Genomic DNA, 21303 nt, shown 5'->3' with positions numbered 1-21303 from the left:
AACAAAAGTGGAAAAGACAAGATGGTCCTTAGGAACCTTCTTTTGGTACTTACCTAGGATGGTATATGTGAAGATTCCAGGGATCTCTGCTTTGTGGAGTGGTCAAAAATGAGCAGGATTCAGGCTGCATTTAAAGAAAACGACAGCACACTGAACATGGCCCCGTGTCCGCCGGACACGGCCCCGTGTGCAGAAAAAATCCTGACACATTTTGTCCGTATTCTGACAGAATCAGCAGAAAATCTTCTGAGCGAACACGGGGTCGTGGTGACCGAACACGGCCCCGTGTCGGAGGGCTGTCTTATGGAGTTTTGTCTTTTCTAAGGAGCTAACTTGTATCGGGTGGCTCCTGACTTGTTGGAACAACCCCAAAGTGCCTAAGATACCTTAATTGTCCTATACTAAGGCGAGAACGCAAGAGGTTGTCGGTGAGGGTAATTCCTATTTTCATTCTAGGTGGACAAGTCCAACCCTTTCCCGGGCTCTCGTTAAAGAAGGTGTATGCCGAATCGCTCAGGTCTATGTATGCACCGAACGAGGTCGATGGGGAGTCCTTCACGGCACAATCGGCACAGGGACGACTATCGTCCACGTCTTGTCTAGGAAGAAGGGTATTTTTGGGAGCAACGAGGTTGTCAGAATGCGGTTCCAACATTTCCTCATGGTCATCATCCTGGGATGGATCTAAGAAATCCTTCCTAAGTTCTTTTGACCAATTTAGAAGTAGTTCTTCTAGTTGAAATAGCTCGTCAAGGAGCATATCTCCTAGAATATCCGGTTGGGCGCATTCGAGGGAGAAATAATGTTTATTTTTACTTTCGCCCCTCTTAAGGCTACAAGGAATTGGTGGGTCTATATAGTGTGGCCTATAAGTGAGGAAGAAACATTTTAATTCCTCGTGTTCGCCTCCACATATTTGACACCACAAACCATAAGAGTGCCGAAAGTAAAAAGAATCACTATTACTCATGTTTGTATCAGAAGTTACCAACCGCCGGGATCAAACGGTTCTGTTTTCAGTAACTGAATCTTGGGCACGGGGGCGTGTTGAGTGGACACGGCCCCGTGTTCAGCCTACTGTCTGATATAAAACAGGATTGCCAGTTCCAATGATTGGGCACGGGGGCGTGTTCAGCGGGCACGGCCCCGTGCTGAGCTCTGCAGAAGCTGAAAAATCTAAAAAAAAATCCTAAAAATTAAAGAAAAATAAAAAGATGATTAGGCCGTTGATTCCTAACTTTCTTAAAATCCTTGTGTCCCCGGCAACGGCGCCAAAAACTTGATGCGTGTTAGTGTATATATGTTTTTAGATGTTTATTTAAGCCCTTTTTACACTTTTAGCCAAGTTTTAAATTTATAAAACACGATATTCACTAACACTAAGCACACATATGGGCAAGTGCACCCATCGTGGACGTAGTATAGTGTTGGTAAGATACCGAGGTCGTCCAAGGACACAAGAGCTTTTAATACCGGTTTATCCTCAACGTCTAATCAAATCAAAAAGTTAGAAAAATGTTTTAAACTAAAAAAAATAAAAACTAACTAAATGCTGAAAAATAAAATAAATAAAAACAGATAGACAAGATGAATCACTTGGATCCGACACGTGTATTAGTATAACCTTTGATTATTTTCGCACTTTTGCACTTGTTTAAGAGATTATCTTAGTTATTGTAGTAGGCCCCTCTTTTGAAGGCGACGTTACCCTCAACCCAGTAGTTTGAGTCAGCAAGGATACAATCCTAAAGGGTCGGATTATTGAAAGATAATGAATTAAGTTATTAATGCAAATTATGGTAGGCCCCGCTTTTGGCGGTGACGTTACCCTCGGCTAAGTAGTCTGAGTCAGCAGGGATACAGTCCTAAATAGCCGGGTTATAGTATTAATAGTAGTTAGCTTATGAGGGGGTCAAAGAGTTTGGATCCCCGCCATCCAATACCTATGGGCATTGAAGGATATCCTACTAAATTTGACCCAGGTCCCAAGCAGGACCTCTAAACGCTGAACAAGGGCAAGACCTTTACCAAACCGTTCCCTTAACCCCCGACCAGGTAGCCAACATACCTCCATATAGACCGTGGAGATATGAATGGTGAAAATCTTTTATTTTATATAGACAGTAAAATAATGCCAAGACACCACGGACAAACGATAAGGAAAGATCACCTTCAACATAAGTAACTAGTTATTAAAGTCATTAATACAAAACCAAATAAAAAGTGCAAAAGATTAAAAATAAAAAGTATTATACTAAACACTTGTCTTCACCAAGTGATGTAAGAGACTTAGGCAAACATGGCCTTGATTGTCAAGAACTCTTACGATCAATCTTGGATCCCGAGACGACTCACACACTCTATGATGGACAATGGATGATGGTGGTGGATGATGGTGTTATGGTGATGATGGGTGGTGGATGAAGTGTGAGAGAGGTGGTGTGTCAAGGGATGAGAGAGAATGAAACCAAGCTCCTCTATTTATAGGCTGAACAGAACGCTGGACACGGCCCCGTGTCCGCTGGACACGGCCCCGTGCCCGTCTGACATTCTCTCTCTTCATTAATTGTAATTGCGAATTACAATTAATGCGCCTGCTGTACTTTCAACACGCCCCCGTGTCCGCTGGGCACGGCCCCGTGGTGAGCAATGGAAGCTTCTACTGGTTTGTCTTTTCTGCTGCTTCCTGGGCACGCCCCCGTGTTCACTGGACACGGGGCGTGTTCAGACTTCTGTTCTCTTCTCTTTGTCTTGGGAGGTGCCGTTGAGGGTCCGGGCAGTTTACTTTTGTTCCTTTTCTTGTATTTATGGTAGAATTAGTGGTCTTTTTGCTTCTTTTGTGATTTTGAGCTCATTTCATCCTGAAAATACAAAAGAAAGACAAAAACACTCTTTTTCCAACATTAGTACTTAAAAAGGGTTAGTTTTATGCCTTAATTGATGTGTTTTATATGTTGCATTTTACACACATCAAATGCCTAGGTGCAATTGTTGGGCATCGAGGCAGCGAATGCCACAACTTGGGATAACTTTAAAGAACTGATCAGGGAGGAATATTGTCCTCGAGATGAGGTCCAGAAGTTGGAAAACGAGTACTATGACTTGAAGATGGTTGGATCTGAAGTCGAAGCGTATGTGAAGCGATCGTATGAATTGGCCGACATGTGCCCGAACTTGTCCCGGCCTATGACCCGGAGGATTGAGTTATTCATCAAGGGGCTTCCTCCGCGTGTGAAGAGTTTGGTCACTGTAGCCCATCTCAATGATTTGACACAGATTGTTCGTTTGACGCACAAGATTATGGATCAAGAGGTAGAGAGTAACTCGTTACCACCGCGTGTTTCAACCACTACAGCTGCTGCACCCACTGCCACTGCGTCCGCTAATGATAACAAAAGGAAGTGGAGTGACTATGATAAAGCCTCTAGCGCGAGTCAGACACAGAAAAGACCAGATAATAACAACAACCGCGGCATCAGCCAGTCGTCTTCTGTCAATCAAGGCCAAGGGGGTAGCCAAAGTCAGGGTCAGTATGCGGGGAGGAAGCCACGGTGTAACAAGTGTGGCTATCATCATTTCGGGTCGTGTGGTCGGATGTGTAACAGGTGTGGCAAAGCGGGCCATGAGGCCAGGGATTGTAGGGCCCCACAGCCCAAACACCAGCAGCAACAGAACCAGCAGAACCAGAGACAACAGGGACAACCACCCCAGCAGAACCAGGGTTTCAGGAAGGGATGCTATCAGTGTGGGGATGAGGGTCATTTTAAGCGGGATTGCCCTCAGTTGAATCAAAACGCTAACAACAACATCGACCGCCCGAATAACAACAATGCTGGGAACAACAATAACAACAATGGCAACAATGGGGGAAATGGTGCTCGAGGCAGAGTGTTCCAGCTTGGAGCAGGGGATGCCAGGAATGACGGCAACGTTGTAACTGGTACGTTTCCTGTAAACAATCGTATTGCTTCTGTATTATTTGATTCCGGTGCCGATTGGAGTTATGTGTCCCTAGAATTTAGTCAACGATTAGGGATAACCCCAACACCCTTAGAAGTTAAGCAAGTAGTAGAACTAGCAGATGGTAAGACGATAGAAGCTTCGAATGTTCTTTTCGGGTGTAAACTAGATCTCGTGGGTCAGGTATTTGACATCGATCTTCTTCCCGTTACGCTCGGTAGTTTTGACATAGTGGTAGGCATGGATTGGTTGTCAAAGCACCAAGCGGATATTTTGTGTAAGGAAAAAGTTGTGCGTATTCCTCTCCCCGATGGAGAGTCGTTAACAGTTCAAGGACATCGTAGTGGGACGATGGTTGGTATTATCTCGGCCATGCATGCGCAGAAGTATCTACAAAAGGGGTATCCTGCAATGTTAGCGTTAGTTACTAACGCTCAGTCTGAGGAGAGAAAGATCGAAGACCTACCAGTGGGGCGAGACTTCGCCGATATGTTTCGAGAGGAGCTACCAGGGTTACCTCCTCACCGTCAAGTAGAATTTCAGATTGATCTTGCGTCGGGAGCGGCTCCAATTGCTCGAGCTCCTTACCGGCTAGCACCTGGAGAGTTACAGGAGCTGTCTAATCAGCTACAGGAGTTGTTGGATAGGGGTTTCATCCGACCCAGTTCTTCGCCTTGGGGAGCTCCAGTTCTGTTTGTGAAGAAGAAAGACGGGTCATTCCGTATGTGTATCGACTATCGAGAACTCAACAAGGTAACCATTAAGAACCGCTATCCGTTACCACGAATCGACGACTTGTTTGACCAGTTGCAAGGGTCAAGTTTCTATTCGAAGATCGACTTGAGATCGGGTTATCACCACGTAAGGGTTAGAGAGGAGGATGTTCCCAAGACGGCTTTTCGAACGCGCTACGGACACTACGAGTTTTTGGTTATGCCGTTTGGGTTGACAAATGCACCAGCGGTCTTCATGGATCTCATGAACCGCGTATCTAAGCCATATCTCGACGAGTTTGTTATAGTGTTTATTGACGACATCTTGGTTTATTCAAAGAACAGGGAGGATCACGAGCGTCACCTACGTCTTATCTTGGAACTTTTGAGAAGGGAACAACTGTATGCGAAGTTTTCTAAGTGCGATTTTTGGATTCGAGAAATACATTTCCTTGGCCACGTTGTTAATAAAAAAGGGATACATGTGGATCCTGCAAAAGTAGATGCGGTTAAGAATTGGGCGGCGCCAAAGACTCCCTCTGAGGTGCTCCAATTTCTTGGTCTTGCTGGATATTATCGGAGGTTTATTAGAGATTTCTCAAAAATCGCACAACCTCTCACCTCGTTGACACAGAAGAACAAGGTATACTCTTGGGGAACGAAGCAGGAAGAGGCCTTCCAGTTGTTAAAACAAAACTTTGCAGTGCACTGATCTTGTCGTTACCAGAGGGTACCGAAGATTTTGTGGTTTATTGTGACGCTTCGATTCAGGGTCTCGGTTGCGTGTTGATGCAACGCGAGAAGGTGATAGCTTATGCTTCTCGTCAGTTGAAGATACACGAGAAGAACTATACGACTCACGACTTGGAATTAGGAGTGGTGGTATTTGCGTTGAAGATCTGGAGGCACTATCTGTACGGTACCAAATGCACCATCTACACCGACCATAGGAGTCTTCAGCATATCTTCGACCAGAAAGAATTGAATATGCGGCAATGACGATGGGTTGAACTGTTAAATGATTATGAATGTGCCATCAAGTATCATCCGGGCAAGGCGAACGTCGTAGCTGACGCCCTCAGTAGAAAGGATAATGCACCTAGGCGTGTGCGAGCATTGCAACTCACGATCCAGTCCAATCTTCCTTCCCAGATACGAGACGCCCAGTTAGAAGCGTTGAAACCAGAGAACGTTCGAGTTGAAGCTTTACGCGGCTCAAGGCAACGATTAGAATGAAAGGGAGACGGTGCTTACTACGTAACCGGACGCATCTGGGTCCCACTCTATGGCAACTTACGAGAACTTGTAATGGAGGAGGCACATAAGTCACGTTACTCCGTACATCCTGGATCAGATAAGATGTACCACGACTTGAAAACTACATACTGGTGGCCTAGCATGAAAGCCCACATAGCAACCTACGTCAGCAAATGTTTGACTTGTGCTAAAGTCAAAGCGGAACATCAAAAGCCCTCAGGTCTACTGCAGCAACCAGAGATACCCACATGGAAGTGGGAACAGATCGTCATGGATTTCGTGACAGGGTTACCTCGAACTCAGGCTGGGAACGATACCATTTGGGTGTTTGTCGACCGTCTCACGAAATCAGCGCATTTTCTGGCAATCAAAGAAACAGACAAGTTTTCGCAACTGGCAGCGATCTACCTTAAGGAAGTAGTTTCTAGACATGGGGTACCAACTTCTATCATTTCAGATCGAGATCCGCGTTTCACTTCTGATCTTTGGCAAGCAATGCATAAGTCGTTCGGTTCACGACTCGACATGAGTACCGCTTATCACCCGCAGACGGATGGTCAAAGCGAGTGCACCATCCAGACACTTGAAGATATGCTACGGGCATGTGTAATCGATTTTGGGAAAGGATGGGAGAAGCACTTACCGTTGATAGAATTCTCCTACAACAACAGCTACCACACTAGTATACAGGCAGCTCCATTCGAAGCACTGTACGGACGAAAATGCCGTTCACCTCTCTGTTGGCTTGAGGTGGGTGATAGTCAGATAACAGGCCCTGAGCTCGTGCTTGAGACATCAGAAAACATTGTGCAGATCCGAAACCGTATGGCCGCAGCTCGCGATCGCCAGAAAAGCTACGCTGACAAGCGTAGTAAACCGTTGGAATTCGAAGTTAATGATCGCGTTATGTTAAAGGTCTCACCCTGGAAGGGTGTGGTGCGTTTTGGGAAACGCGGCAAACTAAACCCTCGTTATGTGGGACCATTCAAAACTATGGAACGAATTGGAAAGGTGGCCTACAGGTTGGAATTACCTGCTGAGTTGGGTAATGTCCATGATGTGTTTCACGTGTCGCAGTTAAAGAAGTGTTTGGCTGACGAAACACTGGTTGTACCATTTCAAGAGCTGAAGATAGACGACAAGTTACAGTTTGTCAAAGAACCAGTTGAGATTATGGATCGGGAAGTTAAAGTTCGTAAGCATAGTCGTATCCCAATTGTGAGGGTCTGTTGGAACTCGCGATGTGGACCAGAGTTCACGTGGGAACGCGAGGACCAGATGGAGCTTAAGTATCCACATTTGTTCCCCAAAGACAAGACAAAACCTAGCGAATCTAATGTTAATGCAACTAGTGAATTTCGGGACGAAATTCCCATTCAAGTTGGGGATGATGTGACACCCACGGAAAATGCACAGCCATCTTGATTTAGCATCGCACCGTTTTGTGATTTACTTCTGTTTGTGGTGTGCTTATCAAATTTCGGGACGAAATTTCTTTCAAGTTGGGGATGATGTGACAACTCGTATTTCGAACCTGTCCTTGTGTAACGTTACGTGATTATGCGAATTTTATTTGAATAACATGTTATCCGAGTTTTGTGTGAAAATGTGCATGAATGTTTATATGTTACATAACCCGAGTACACAACCCACTTGCCTACGCAACCCATTCGGTCCATGATTGTTGGACTCGAGACCCTGGGGCGGCCCAAGCAGGGATTCGGCCCACTCCCTTCTTATACGGTTACAAGCATACACCTTTAGGGTTTGGCTTCTCATTTGTGCAACAAGGAACACACACAGTCTTTCTCGATCGAAACTATAGGCAGCCGAACACTCCTCTCTCTCGAAGCTCTTGTTCCTTCGAAACTATTCTACCAACCGGTTAGTGTTTTCATTGTTATCTGGCTTACATGTGGATATGAATGATTATGTGTTGGTATGAATGATTATGTGTTGGTATGAATGATTATGTGTTGATATGATTATTAATGGGATTGCATGATTAGTACCGAAGGAATAAATATAACCGACTGTATGTGTATGATATGCACGGTTTCGATAGGGTGATTAGTCTGCTGATATTATTAACGATTGCATGATAGATTGATAACCATGAGTTAGATGTTAATGGTCTGATCGAATGTTTGGTTGATTTCGGGATTTTTGGTTTTTGATAACGATATGAACATGCATGATTCTGGATAAAAACTGTTGTTTGATTCGTTTGGATTATAGCAAAAACTGTTAATTGATTTGATTTGAAACTGCCAAATCTGTTTACAACTTGTTACGGAAATCATGGACTACAAATCAGGAAGTCAGTTACACACCTTGTCTCGACAAGAGATTTCGAATCGAGAACTTCTAGTCTCGACTCGAGACCACATTAGCAACACAAAACAGCATGAACCGAAACCACGGTTGCGGGTCCGATTACGACTCGAGACCGTGTAGTCTCGACTAGAACATGACAACTCGAGAACTCCCTGTTGCGACTCGAGACTTCGAAATCAATATAACCCGAGACCGACTAGTCTCGACTCGAGATTGCTAGTCTCGACTCGAGACCGAGAACATGCACACCCTGTTATTGGACTGGCCCACTGTTACCAGCCCAATTGATTGGGCCGCGTATTTGGACTTTACTTATGTGAAGTTACTGTAGAACTGCCATGCTTATACGTGAACATGATGATCAATGCTTGTACACAACTTGTTACTATATGTGTGGAACATACGTGCAATACTAGCGTACGAATCTGATTGGTATGATAACTGTGCTAGGACGTAGTTGATCACTTTATAGCTTAATTGAACTGTTGTGTATCATACCGAGCAACCCCAGGTGAGTTCACTGCATTTCTCAAGCATGCGTCCCGGTGGTTTGGGACAACTAGTAAACATTTGGAAGGGAATCTTGGGTAAACAGTTAAATTGGGTTTTGGTTATCGAACATGGAATCAATCATTATCGGATTGCCTGTAGGGCAATGGGGTAATTAGTTGATAGCGCTATTAGGTTTGACACCTCACACTGGGTCGTAAGGACGGGCGTGAACTAATTATCTGGGCATCGTTACCAATGCTTGGTTAGGGGCATTGGGGACTGGACACACTTCCAGGTTATTAAGGGGCACACTCCCCGGATACATATGGGCACACTCCCTAGGGTATCTAGCATGTTATAAGCAACATCGTATCACAACGTTGAATCGGCTTAACATACATCTGGTAACAAAACACGATAACAAAACTTGAACTCACCAGCGTCGTCTGACACACTTGTCTGCATGCTTGCAGGTCGTTAGGGTTGGAGACATGGACTTGCTATCTGGGAGTGCCGGAGTGGTCATGGATCGTGGCTTTTGATTAAACAGTTGACTTGGTGGTTTTGAAACTTTAAACAATTGGATATTATTTCACTTATGCTTCCGCTAAACATACCTTTTGGATTTAACGTTGGAATTGGACTTGCTTGGTTAATTAATGTCATGTTTATTTAAATACGTGTGTGGTTCAATATGATTGGTGGCTCGTACTCTGATGTGTCGCACCTCCCGCGGTGCTTCCGCTTGTGATATTTTTGGGGGTGTTACAATAAGTGTCAGGCCCTATATATCAGTTTTAAAAAGGGAGTTGTCAACTATCGGATTGTCATCCGATCGAGTTGCCACTCGATCCAACAATACTCATCTGATCCATTTTACAAAACTCATCCGATCCATTTAATTTGATAATATTCACGTGACTTTGTTTTCATTTTAATAAAATTTGATTGCTTGTGCAGAATAACAAATTGTCGTTCGATTGAACGACAATCCGAGCGATATCAAACATTTGAAAAGGTGATCCGATCGAACGATGTATAATCATCGAACGGCCATTCGACCGGATCTACATCCGATCGAAGGAGATATTATTAGGTGACAGTTGACTTGTGTTGACCACGTTCGATCGAAGGGCAAGTCATCCGATTGAAGCGCGATTCGCACGGATTGCCATCTGATCCATTGTCGTCCGATCCAAGTGATCCGATCCAAAGTCATCCGATTGACTTTCGTTGACCCCGTCCGATCGGATACACATCCGATTCAACTGACTGTTTGTTTTAAACTGATTGTTTGTTTGTTCCTTTGCTGGTGATTCATTGTGAAAAACGAGGTGCAAAATTAGGAGCCATACACGGAGGAGAAAAACGAAGAATAAAAAATCATGGCTGAAATGAAAGTGAGAACGAAAGAAGAGATTCTAAAAGAGAAAACATACAGGGAAAGATGTATTGTTGGTTATAGAACTGAAGAGATGGAGAAAGAATATGAAGAAGCAAGGAGTTATGGAAGATATGACAAGAAGCGAGAGTGTTATGTCAACAGCAAAGGTGAACCAGTTGTTCATCCAAAAGAAGTGGTCTATAATGATGTTCTTGTTGTAATCCCTTTGTCTGGAGAATATTATTCAAATGTTGGTAAAGATAAAAATTATGATAAAAAGTTGGACAAGATAATCAGGGATGTTATGACAGCCAGTTTAAGAAAGAGAGATGAGGAGAGGTTAAAGAAAAGTGTCGAGAAGATGGTAGTAGAGTTAAAAGAAACACCAGGTAAAGATGATGGTAAAGTTCAACAGAAAAATGAAGAGGTGAAGAAAGAAGAAGAAGCTGGTGATGAAGATCAGAAAAAAGCTGATAAGAAACTGGAGAGGCCAACAAACGAAGTTGTTGCTGAAAAACAACAAAGTGATGAGAAAGTAAATAAGACGACAGAAGAAAGTGGGATAACAGAAAAAATTCAAACTGAATCATCTAAGTTACTCAACAAAAATGAATTGATAGATAATGATACTAAAATCGATGAAAACTCTGATAATAAAATTGTTGAACAGTGCAAGAAATGCATGGAAACGTGCAGTGCTTGTACTGAAAAAGATGAAAAAATCAGAATAAGAGACATTGAATTCACTAAAATCGAAGAAGTTTTCAAAAATAAATGCAAAGAGATGTCAGAAACGAAAAGGTTTTGAAAGATAATGACGAAAAGATAACACAAAAATGCAAGAATTTAGAAAAAGAAAATGAAATTTTGAAAGAAAAGGTTTCAAAAAATGACAGAAAAATGTTTGCAAAAAGAAAATTCTTTTCAAGAAATGAAAAAGGAGTATGATTCAATAAAACTTGCATATCATATCACAAAAGAATCATATGAAGACGTGAAGAGTCAAATGAAACTTGTTCAATTGAGATTGAAATATTTTTCTGAAACATCTTATACGCTTAAACGATAGTATAAAATTAAGCAACACGTTGTAAATTCTTACATTAAAGATGTTGCTAAGCTAAAGCGTAAAATAGCTGATTTAGAACAAGATAACAACAAGTTGCACAGTTATCACGCTTCATCATATGTTCTTGAACGTATTTTCAATCTAAATCCGGATGGTAAAGATTCTGAGCAAAACAAGAAAGGAATTGGCTCGGAATATCATCAGGTTCCACCACCGTTTGAGGAAAAGTTCACATTCTATGATGACGAAAAGGTGGAAAAAGCTTTCAACATGGTTGATCAATTGCCAGATAACATTGACATAACCTATTCCTAATCTGATGATTCTAGTGATCCAGAGGTGGTAGGTAAGGTCATTGAAAGTGTGTTGAAAGAAGAGTCGGTTGAAACAGGTAAATCTGAATCACAGGATGAAAAGGAAGGTAGTTTTCATGAAGGTTATCTGAAAAACTCAAAATCTGAGAAAAATGTGAATGATGATTCAAAAGGATTGGTTTATACCATGATTGGATCGGATAAATTATTCTCAGATCATGAAGTCCCGATTCAGAATGTGATCTCAGAAAAGATTTACAAAGTTTCCAAGATGATAGAAATTGAAAAATCCGAGATTTCAAAGTTTGCTGGAAAGAGTCACAAAAATTTTTATAACGAATCTGGTTACAAAAGGAAAAACATGAAGGTTGGTTTGGGTTATAAAAAGAAACAGAATTGGAAAAGAAATGAAACTCCAAATTATCAGAAAAAGATGAATTTTGTTCACGGAACAAGTTCCGAAGAAGAGAAAGAACTCCAATTTAGACGACAGTCTAATGAAGAGTTCTATGCTCAGAAAAAGCAACAACAACAGGTCAAAGATGTGTCCAAGAGAACATGTTTTAAATGTGATCAAACTGGACATCTTGCTCACAAGTGTCCAAATCCGAAACCTGTTGATGTTGAGACAAAGAAGTCTGATGTTGAAAAACAGAAATCTGAGGATGTAACACAAAGTTCAACCCGATTTGATTCAAAACAAACTTGGAGGTATAATACAAACAAGTTTACTTCGAATCAAACTTGGAAATCAAACCCGAATAGGTTCGATTCAAGACAAACCTGTAATTCTCACACACCCAGATTTAGAACAACACAAAGTTGGAAAACAACTGTTGATGCAACGAAACCAAACCAGTTTTGGAAAACAAAAGTTGTTGTTCAAAATCAAAATGTTCAAAATGAGTCACGTTTTTACAAGAGAAGTGCTTCAAAAGGACAAAGTTGGGTGGTTAAGACACAACCTGTTTCTGAACAGAAATCTGATTCAATAAAAAAGGATGAAGTAAAAGATTAAAAGTTGTTTGCTCAAAACGATGATAATTTTCCAAAGTTGAATGAATCATATTGTGTCGAAATGCCTAAGGTCAAACAGACCTGGGCTAATTTGTTCAAATAATTGAATAGTTTGAATGTGCAGGTGCTCCAAAAGACAACTGAATGTCATCTAGAGGAGTGTCGGAGCAGCCTGGCACGAGAAGAGGAGGCTGTTGGTCCCTGCAACTAAAACAGGGAGTTTGTTCATTTCTATACATAAGTAAACCATATTTCAAAAACCCTAAAAATTGAAAATTTAAAAAACAAAAATATGTTTTCATTTTGTCAAACAATTTGAAAAATCAAAAATATGTTTGTTTTTAAATTTTGTCAAAAATCAAAAATTTCAAAAATATGTTACTTGAATATGCCGAAACTCTCACGCTGTACAAACATGATTAATTTCACAAGATTGAAAAACGGTTTTCATACAGTCAAATATCAATGTGTTGTAAATCATGGGGGTACTTACTGCTTTACATGTTATATTTTCTACAAAACAGAGCATGAGATGTAGAAAATGGATGGCGAGACAAAGCTATCTACATCGTTTATCAAATTTTCTTTAAATGTTTTGAATTTTAGGGGGAATAAGATGCATTGTCAGAAAATCCAAAAACATTAGAAAATTTGAAAAAGCCAAAAACATGATAAAATTCAAAAATGAGTTTTGTGTAAAAAGAGGAAATGATAGTACATCAGTTAGACAATCACAGTACGCTAAAGAATTGGAATGTTAAAATGTGATAAACGGTCTCACTGATGATATGCCAGTAGGTTTTTACGCGCTTAGTAGATTGTTTTCGAGATATAAACCTAAATATCTACTTACTTATCTCGTGGGGAACATCTCTCGGATATATGGGTAACCCCCGAAATCTTGTTTGAGAGATTGCCTGATTCTGAGATACTAGTTCTTTATACTGTTTGATATCTGGGGTATTATACCTAGTCTTTTGATATTGCGGAAGCAATGGCCTATTACGCGCTGTAAAAGCTTACCCTCTGCATAAAAATTGAAAAATATCGAAAGATATGAATCAACTGCAGTTGAAGAAAAGATTCTCTAAAGGGAACACACCTAAAGTCTAGCCTTCATCTCTTTGACTGAACGGTAGTTCATACCTGAGCTCTCAAGGTCTCGCACTAACCCAGATAACAGATATCAAATTGGTATACTCACCTGTAAGACTGAATCTAGGGAATTTTGATACGTGAGTATATTCTGAGGTGGGACACGCGAATAAGTTAAGTTCTTAAAACACTAAATTCGTATCTCGAATCAATTGAACTTTGTGTGAAAATTTAAGAAGATCAGTATACTGACAATCTAAGTGAATCGTTTAGAACTTAAAGTGTTTAAAGCTCAATGGTGCTAGTGATTTGTCATAAACTGATATGATCCTCTGACGCAAACTCAAACAAAAACATTGTCTGTAAATATGTTTGTAAATATTTTTTTACTGCTTTATGTTTCAGAAAAATGCAAAAAAAAAATATATATTTTGATTTATGCTTTATTTTCGACAACCGATGTTTGAGAGCTGAGTTTCAAAATCTGAATATGCTGAACGTGTTTCTGAAAATAAAACTGTAAGACCTTTAGTCCAATTATACGATTATTATATAAATTCGACTATAATAGTGTATTTACGGTTAACCATACACTAAAAATACAGGTTCGTCAAAACATTTTAAGAAATAAAACATTTCCATGTTTTATAAAACATTCGTCGTTTAAAACGTGACGACGAATCATTTCGCGGAAGCTTTGTTCTTTATGTGTTCGGTTCTTCGTTGAGCTTGATCGTCCTTCGGTAACTCAATTAGTACCTACATTTCATAAAACATGAAATGAGTTAGTCATATAGCGCTTAAAACATGTCTAAACGAGTTTGCAGCTGCATTTTAACAACCAGCACACTTTTGCAGTCATTTAGGTTGGTCGCGGGCCGCGAGGGCTCTAGTTTTTTCAAAAGATCATTTGCTCATTTTTTATAACAATCTTTTTAACTGAATATGACAAACTTTCAAACATGGAACAATGCTTTCAATATTGGATCTATGTCGAAACCTTCGACTCTGGTTAGAGAGAAATACCCCCAATGGAGAATCAGGATGATAAATTTCCTAAATGGACATAATCGAGCTATGTTTCAATCCATTGAGGGAGGTCCACATACACCCACTATTGAAATCCCAGCTGTTCCAACAACTGAGCATACACCAGAAATACCTATATCTTTGGCTCCAAAACAATAAATACATTGGAGCAAAGAAGATAAGGATAAGGTGGAAGGTGATGAAAGGGCCAAATCACTTTTGATTATGGCACTTCCTAATGACATATTTTCCCAAGTAGATGCTTGTGCGTCTGCTAAGGAAATATGACATCAGTTGGAAAATCTTTGTGAAGGAGGAGAAAGAATGAAGAGAAACAAATGAACAAACTGTGTCTCTTCTTGTGACAGATTCAAAAGTCTTCAAAATGAGAGTCATTTTGAAACATACAATAGGTTCACAAAACTTTTAAATGATCTTAAAAATTTTGGTATTGAGAAACCAAATGATGAAAGAAATGTAAAGTTTCTAGATGCCTTGCCAAGGGAATGGAGAAGTCTAACAATAACTAGACTAGGGAATATGAATTTACATGATCTTATAGCATTCTTGTTTCAACAGAAGAAGAGATATACGAAAACTCAAACCAAAAGGAAGGACCTATTGCTCTCATTTCAAACTCTAGCAATACTTACCAAATTTAGTTTTCCCAATATAAAATAGTATATTTTGATGTAATGCCATAATTATCTGAAATTTAGCAATGTTTTCTTTAAAAAATTGATGTGTTTCGATTTCCATTATTGCATATAGTAACATCTATGGTTTTTCATTATTGCATATAGTAACATCATCTATGAACCTCATCAACTAATTTTTTTTACTAATAGAAATATAAAAGGTTATATGTTTCACATGTAAAACCCTAGATAACATAGCTTTATCATATATATCTTCTATAAAATACTTTAAAATAACATGAGTACTAATTACTCTTACATAGATAACATGATTAATGTCATGTGGTCTATATCAATTTGATAACATTAGCTAGTACTTCTTGAACATGCTCAGCAACAAGCATTCTACCATGAGTCCCCTGTTAAAATACATAAACATATATATTTCATATCAATAACCAATCTATATATATAAAATGAAAAACTATAAGGCAAAAGATATACCTCAATGCATGAAGTAACAAGAACAGCCCCTTTCGTGGTGATAACGTTTGTATTAATAAGTTCAATCCCGTGCAAACTCATTGCCTCGATTAGTTTTGTAAACCCTCCTATTTTCTTCTCGAAAACTATCTTCATCCACAACTTATTCTCATCAATACGAGTCACTATTACTTCCGACTATATCAAGAAAACAAGTCTTGTCATAAATCATGCTTTAAGTTAAGAAACAATAAATAATTCACGGGCTGAATTTTTTTCATCAATAGTGGTACATTAATTTGCAATATACGACTATTGACTGATAAATTACAACCCGTGAATTATAATTATAATTTTAATTAGAAATGTAACCTCTATGCCCCATTTTTTCATGTTTTCCACAGGATGGATTTGGATCACATCAAAAGATGGTTCCTTTGCCGTTTGTGCTTCCATTTCAAGAAGTTCATTACTTAGATTTGTGACAGAAATTTTAAGCTCCTTGATGTAATCAATAGCATCGGTTATGATCGTTTCTTTGTTCATCTGAAAAAAAAAAAAAAAAAACATCTTATATAAACGACTTGAAAAACATGTATAATAATATTCAAACAAACAAAACTAGAGATTATTGTTATGATCATTGCATTTGTTATCTTGGGAACTACAGATCGCAATTCGAGCATCCTGGATTTGAGCTTTTCGCGCCTCTTTCTTTCGGCATTGAGGTTCTTGGACTTGTATTTTCCATCATGATCATGATCATTATCATCACCATTTTCATCATAATGTTGCCTCCTGTTTCTGCAAACACTCTCGTGACAACTGTCGGTTTCTTCGACCACAGACGAATAATCCTCGAAAATATTAGAAAACTCCATGGTAGAAAAATGAAGGGTGGCCAAGGGTGCATTTTTATAGGGATATTATGCAAGAATTTGATGAGGAAAATTTGTTAAGCAACAGAAGTTCACAAGAGTAACATTGGCATGGGGGTGGGGTGGGGTGGGGGTATGGGGAATCTTCTTGTTATTGGTCAAAATTTTGTGGGATGTTGGGGAGCTCAAATCTTGCCCTCATGAATAGTGGGTGAGTGGTCAAAATGGATCAAAATGATATGGATTTTTTTCAAACACATTGTAAATTATCATTTGATCATATAAGTTTTCTCTGTTTAAGTTGTTTTCATGTTAAAATGTAACATTTTTATCGTTATACACGCAATTAGTATTTTAATAATAGGGTGGGGTTCTGGAGTGAACACTAGTGTATTTGTGAACTGAGTGAACAAATCATAGCCATTGATTTACATCATCAAATCGTAAAATACACTAGTTTATTTTTATCATCAAATCATGGTCATTGATTTACACTTGTGTTTACAATTGTGTATTGATAATCAAGGGCTAGGATTAGTTCATTAGTGTTCACAATCAAAGAGGTTGTTCACAAATAAACCTAACCCTTTAATAATGACATGCTAGTTTGCCTAGATACAGTGCCGGCTCAACCATTTTGGTGGTCTAAAGCAAATTCAAAAACTCGAGGCCTTTTTCCAAAAAAACACTATTTGAGAAAAAACACTCTTTTACTCGGGCTTGGGACCAGCAAAATAAACTAAAAGGTTTAATGTTGGCGAAGTTAACTTAATTTTTTTGTATTTTTATATATTTTTTGTATACGTAAAGATAACTTCAACCCAACCCAAATATTATATATAATTTTTTTTTAAGTTGAAGGCCCTATTGATTTGGAGACCTAAAGCTCAAGCCTCAAAATACTTGGGCTTGAGCCGACCCTGCACAGCTAATACGGTCTATGATATAAATATTTTTGTAATGTTAAAATTTAAAAAGAATTAACTTTTATGTCTTCTTTGTTATTGGTTGTTAGATTGGTGTGTAGTCTGTACTATCATTTCACAAAGGAGGCAATATTTGATTATTCAAGTACACTTACGACCAAGGAAATGTTCATATAAGATTAAACAATATTCTACATTAACTTGATGTATGATTAAAGTATGTTTAATCTATTTTTTTATAATTATAAGCAAGGTAAAAATAATGTTAAAATTGTATGATTACAGTATAGAATATAGAACCGTGAGTTGATAAATTCAAAAACCACCCCTCCTTACGGTTTATTAAAAAGCTATATTATCACTTTAATAATATAACTGTTACAATTATGTTTTTACATTAGTTATTTTTAAAATTTATAAACGAAACATGGGTTTTATCTAGTCAAATTTCCTATTTTCCCATCCCTTAACTTATATTCACAAATACAAAGTAGATCCGGGTAAATATGATGGAGATATTATAATAGGCTTGTTTACGTACATGAGTCTAGTCAAACTCGATATATGAAGGTTGTTAGCCTTGTTTAAGCTCGTAGCAAATGCATCTCGAGTAGCTTACAATCGTCTCAGTTGTTCACTCGCCTATAACCCATAGTATCGGTCTATTATAGTTTTATGAATATTTTGAAATGAAGAAAAAATAATAATATCCACATCACTGAGAAATGAAAACTGTAATGAAACAAAATTCTTTAACTTTCTTTGAACGACGAATTTTATTCTACTCTCACTCCGAGAGGCAAAAGCCATAAATTGCTAGTGTTCATCGTCTACCACATGCCAGAGTTTGAACCTTGACGATTTCTTCCAATTCAAAAGATGAAGATATCATTACTCTAGCGTTAAGCTAACACGACTTCTTCCAATTCAAAACATGCAACATGGACTATTTTTCACTTAAACAAAAGCGTCTTCCTTTACCATCTCTATGATCTTCCGAATCGGCGGTGTGGCCTTGTGTTCAAATTTTTTGTCATTTCTAGCCTTCCAAATCCTCCAACAAGTAGCTAAAAACACTCCTTTTGGTGACTTTTTTCCAATATTTTGACCCAGGTTGACCTTTAATAAACTCAAGCATCACCATATAGTTGCAAATATATATATATATATATATATATATAAGTGTTAAGATTGATATACACGTGAAACTCATTTTTATGGTTTTTATCGATGTAAAACACGTGTCGTCGTATCGATATCCTTTTGGGAACACGAGTGTATTTTTTGGGTTTTTTCGGTCGGTATAGCGAGTGTTGGTAGTGTAACGAATCGATACCGATCGAATTTCCAGCGCGTACACGGAGGAATTCCACTATAATAATGAATATAGAAAACATATTACAAAAGCCAGATTTTATAAAGTGAACATAATAATGTATACGGGTTTGGGGTATTAAGTTATACTCGCCTAATTAAACAAAACTGATCCCATACTCGTTTACCCATATTGAAACTGACTGTGTTAATACTTTATATAACTTTAAAAATAATACTAAGTGATATTTTGAAGTCGTTAGAAATTTGAAACTATCAAAAATATAAAATTGTAAGAAATAACTTTATCATTTTTTCTTTTGAAAAACCCTAAAACATGGAGTACAACACCCAATGCCTCAACTTGTTGTAAATTTATATTACTTTAAAAATAATACTAAGTGATATTTTGAATTCGTTAGAAATTTGAAACTATCAAAAATATAAAATTGTTAGAACTAGAACATGACACTCATTTTTTGTTAATTTTATCTTTTTTTTTTTTTTTTTTTTTTTTGAAAACCCCCAAAACATGGGGTACAACATCCAATGCCTCAACTTGTAAATTTATATTATGTAAATCGTACTTAAATACATGTATTTTAAGTCTCTTTTTTCTGGTGAGTTTAGGATCGAGTATTACGCAATTAGAGTCCAATGGGTGGTTTCTAACCATATAAGTTCATAACTTCTTACTCGCACACTAATGAGTAATCGAATACTCAACCGATACTATTTCAGATTTAGGGTTAAATGTCATTTTAGTCTCTGTGGTTTGGGTTATTATGTCAATTTAGTGTAAATGTTTCATTTTTCGTCTATAGGTCCAAAAAGGTTTCACCGTTGCCATTTTAGTCCATTGTGTTAACTTCATCCATTTTTTTTTTTTTTTGTTAACGAAAAGACAATTCGATTGTTTTATATGGCCGAGTTGCCCTTCTAGTAAACAGAATTACATATAAAACGACCGAATTGCCCTTTTCGTTAACATAAAAAATGAATGAAGTTAACCCAGTGGGCTAAAATGGCAACGATGAAACCTTTTTAAACCCATATACGAAAAATGAAACCTTTAGACTAAACTGATAAAAATGACCCAAACCATAAGAACTAAAATGACATTTAACTCTCTGATTTAAAATATGATTTTACAATCATGTATAACACTAAGATTATAACAAAAATACTCACAAAACCTTCCGATTGTCATCTTAGAATTATCCATGTCTTTTTTTTATTTACCAAAGCGGCAGTGTCAGTGCTTTAGCGATAACCCGGTGATTTTTTTTATGGGAAGTCGTCAGTTGGTTTCTTGTTCGTGACAAAATGTCATGCATGAGCCAGAGGTTTTACCACAGTGGATCTTCGGACGGTGGGTTTCCTCAAGAATTAATTGGTCAGTCTCCGATTGCAAGCAGGGGCGGCTCTTAGGGTGTGCGAGGAGGACTTCCACACAAGGCCCACGATTTCAAGGGGCACGGCATTTTTAAACAAAATTCGATATATATATGTTATTTAAAAAAAATTGTAAATACATAACAAATCCAATATAGAGGCCCATTATCAAATACCTTTTTATGTTTTATAATTTAGCCGAAATACATTAGGTTTATTGGGTCCAACTCAATACTAATAAGATTTTAAAACATAAAAAATAAATAAAACACGGAAACTGAAACGACAATTGGATTTGGAAACACCGAACGACAGAAGGAACTGCAGGGCTGCCACTGACTCATTGAACGACAACACAGGAGTGAGAAGACAGAACGAACATCGTAGTTCAGAACTCGACGGCACAGTGCGTAATTCGGTACGTGTTTCACTGTTTGATTTGCTGGTTGTTTTCATCATAAAGTTAAAAGGTCCGATAATTGTTGTTATTGTTATTTGTCATCAGATTCTGATACTTGATGATATTGTTGTGATTGTTAATTGTTTGTTAACATCATATTCAGATTGTTGATTGTTGTTAGTCGGTTAATTGTTGTTAATTTTTGTGATTGTTAATTGTTGATTGAACCCGTATCTTGTTAAGTGAACATCGGTTATTATTTTTAGGCGTTAATGACTCCTAAACAAGCATCGGATGGTAAAAACGTCAAAAAAGGAAATGAGCGGAAGAATTGGTGAAGTCTCAAGCCGGTGCTATATAAAAGTTTTTGGCGCCTAATCCGATATGTAACTCATTAGAATACTATGATTTTGTCATTATGTAATTGCATTGTTTATCAAATACGGAGTACTATATTTTTGTGATTTTCGTAATTATATTGTTTATCGTTAAAGCATATGGGCACATTTTTCGAGCTCAAACAGGGTCCGTTAATTCTCAAATACGTCAGTAATTGCAAGCGTGGGTGGTCTTTTACCCGTGGCCGGAATTCATTGCACGTT

The 21303-nt window shown here is 38.3% G+C and overlaps 1 protein-coding gene across 2 annotated transcripts; it reads right to left on the bottom strand.

The window, feature by feature from the left end:
- Nucleotides 1–14178: 14178 nt before the first annotated feature.
- LOC110939732 (transcription factor DYT1) lies at nucleotides 14179–16686 on the bottom strand. Of its 2 annotated transcripts, XM_022181308.2 has the most exons (5): nucleotides 16436–16686; nucleotides 16161–16334; nucleotides 15810–15986; nucleotides 15625–15724; nucleotides 14179–14397 (listed from the first exon to the last, which is right to left on the bottom strand). In XM_022181308.2, exons 1-4 carry the CDS (start codon nucleotides 16667–16669, stop codon nucleotides 15653–15655), a joined length of 657 nt encoding a protein of 218 aa, XP_022037000.1. In that variant the 5' UTR covers nucleotides 16670–16686; the 3' UTR covers nucleotides 14179–14397; nucleotides 15625–15652. The 2 variants fall into 2 exon arrangements, with proteins under 2 accessions (XP_022037000.1, XP_022036999.1); XM_022181307.2 differs by lacking the exon at nucleotides 14179–14397 and having other exon boundaries at nucleotides 15546–15724.
- Nucleotides 16687–21303: the final 4617 nt, after the last annotated feature.

This window comes from Helianthus annuus, chromosome 5 (genome assembly GCF_002127325.2).
Source record: "Helianthus annuus cultivar XRQ/B chromosome 5, HanXRQr2.0-SUNRISE, whole genome shotgun sequence".
Lineage (NCBI taxonomy): Eukaryota > Viridiplantae > Streptophyta > Magnoliopsida > Asterales > Asteraceae > Helianthus > Helianthus annuus.
This window is presented reverse-complemented; position numbering and strand designations above follow the sequence as displayed.

Bases quoted from the DNA above. Each gene is read 5' to 3' on its own strand.
- LOC110939732 (XM_022181308.2), bottom strand. From the start codon at position 16,669: ATGGAGTTTTCTAATATTTTCGAGGATTATTCGTCTGTGGTCGAAGAA. The intron at 16,335-16,435 runs GCAATGATCATA...TTTTTTTTTCAG, and splicing joins TAGTTCCCAAGATAACAAAT to ATGAACAAAGAAACGATCAT. The intron at 15,987-16,160 runs GTTACATTTCTA...TTCTTGATATAG, and splicing joins TGAAAAAATGGGGCATAGAG to TCGGAAGTAATAGTGACTCG.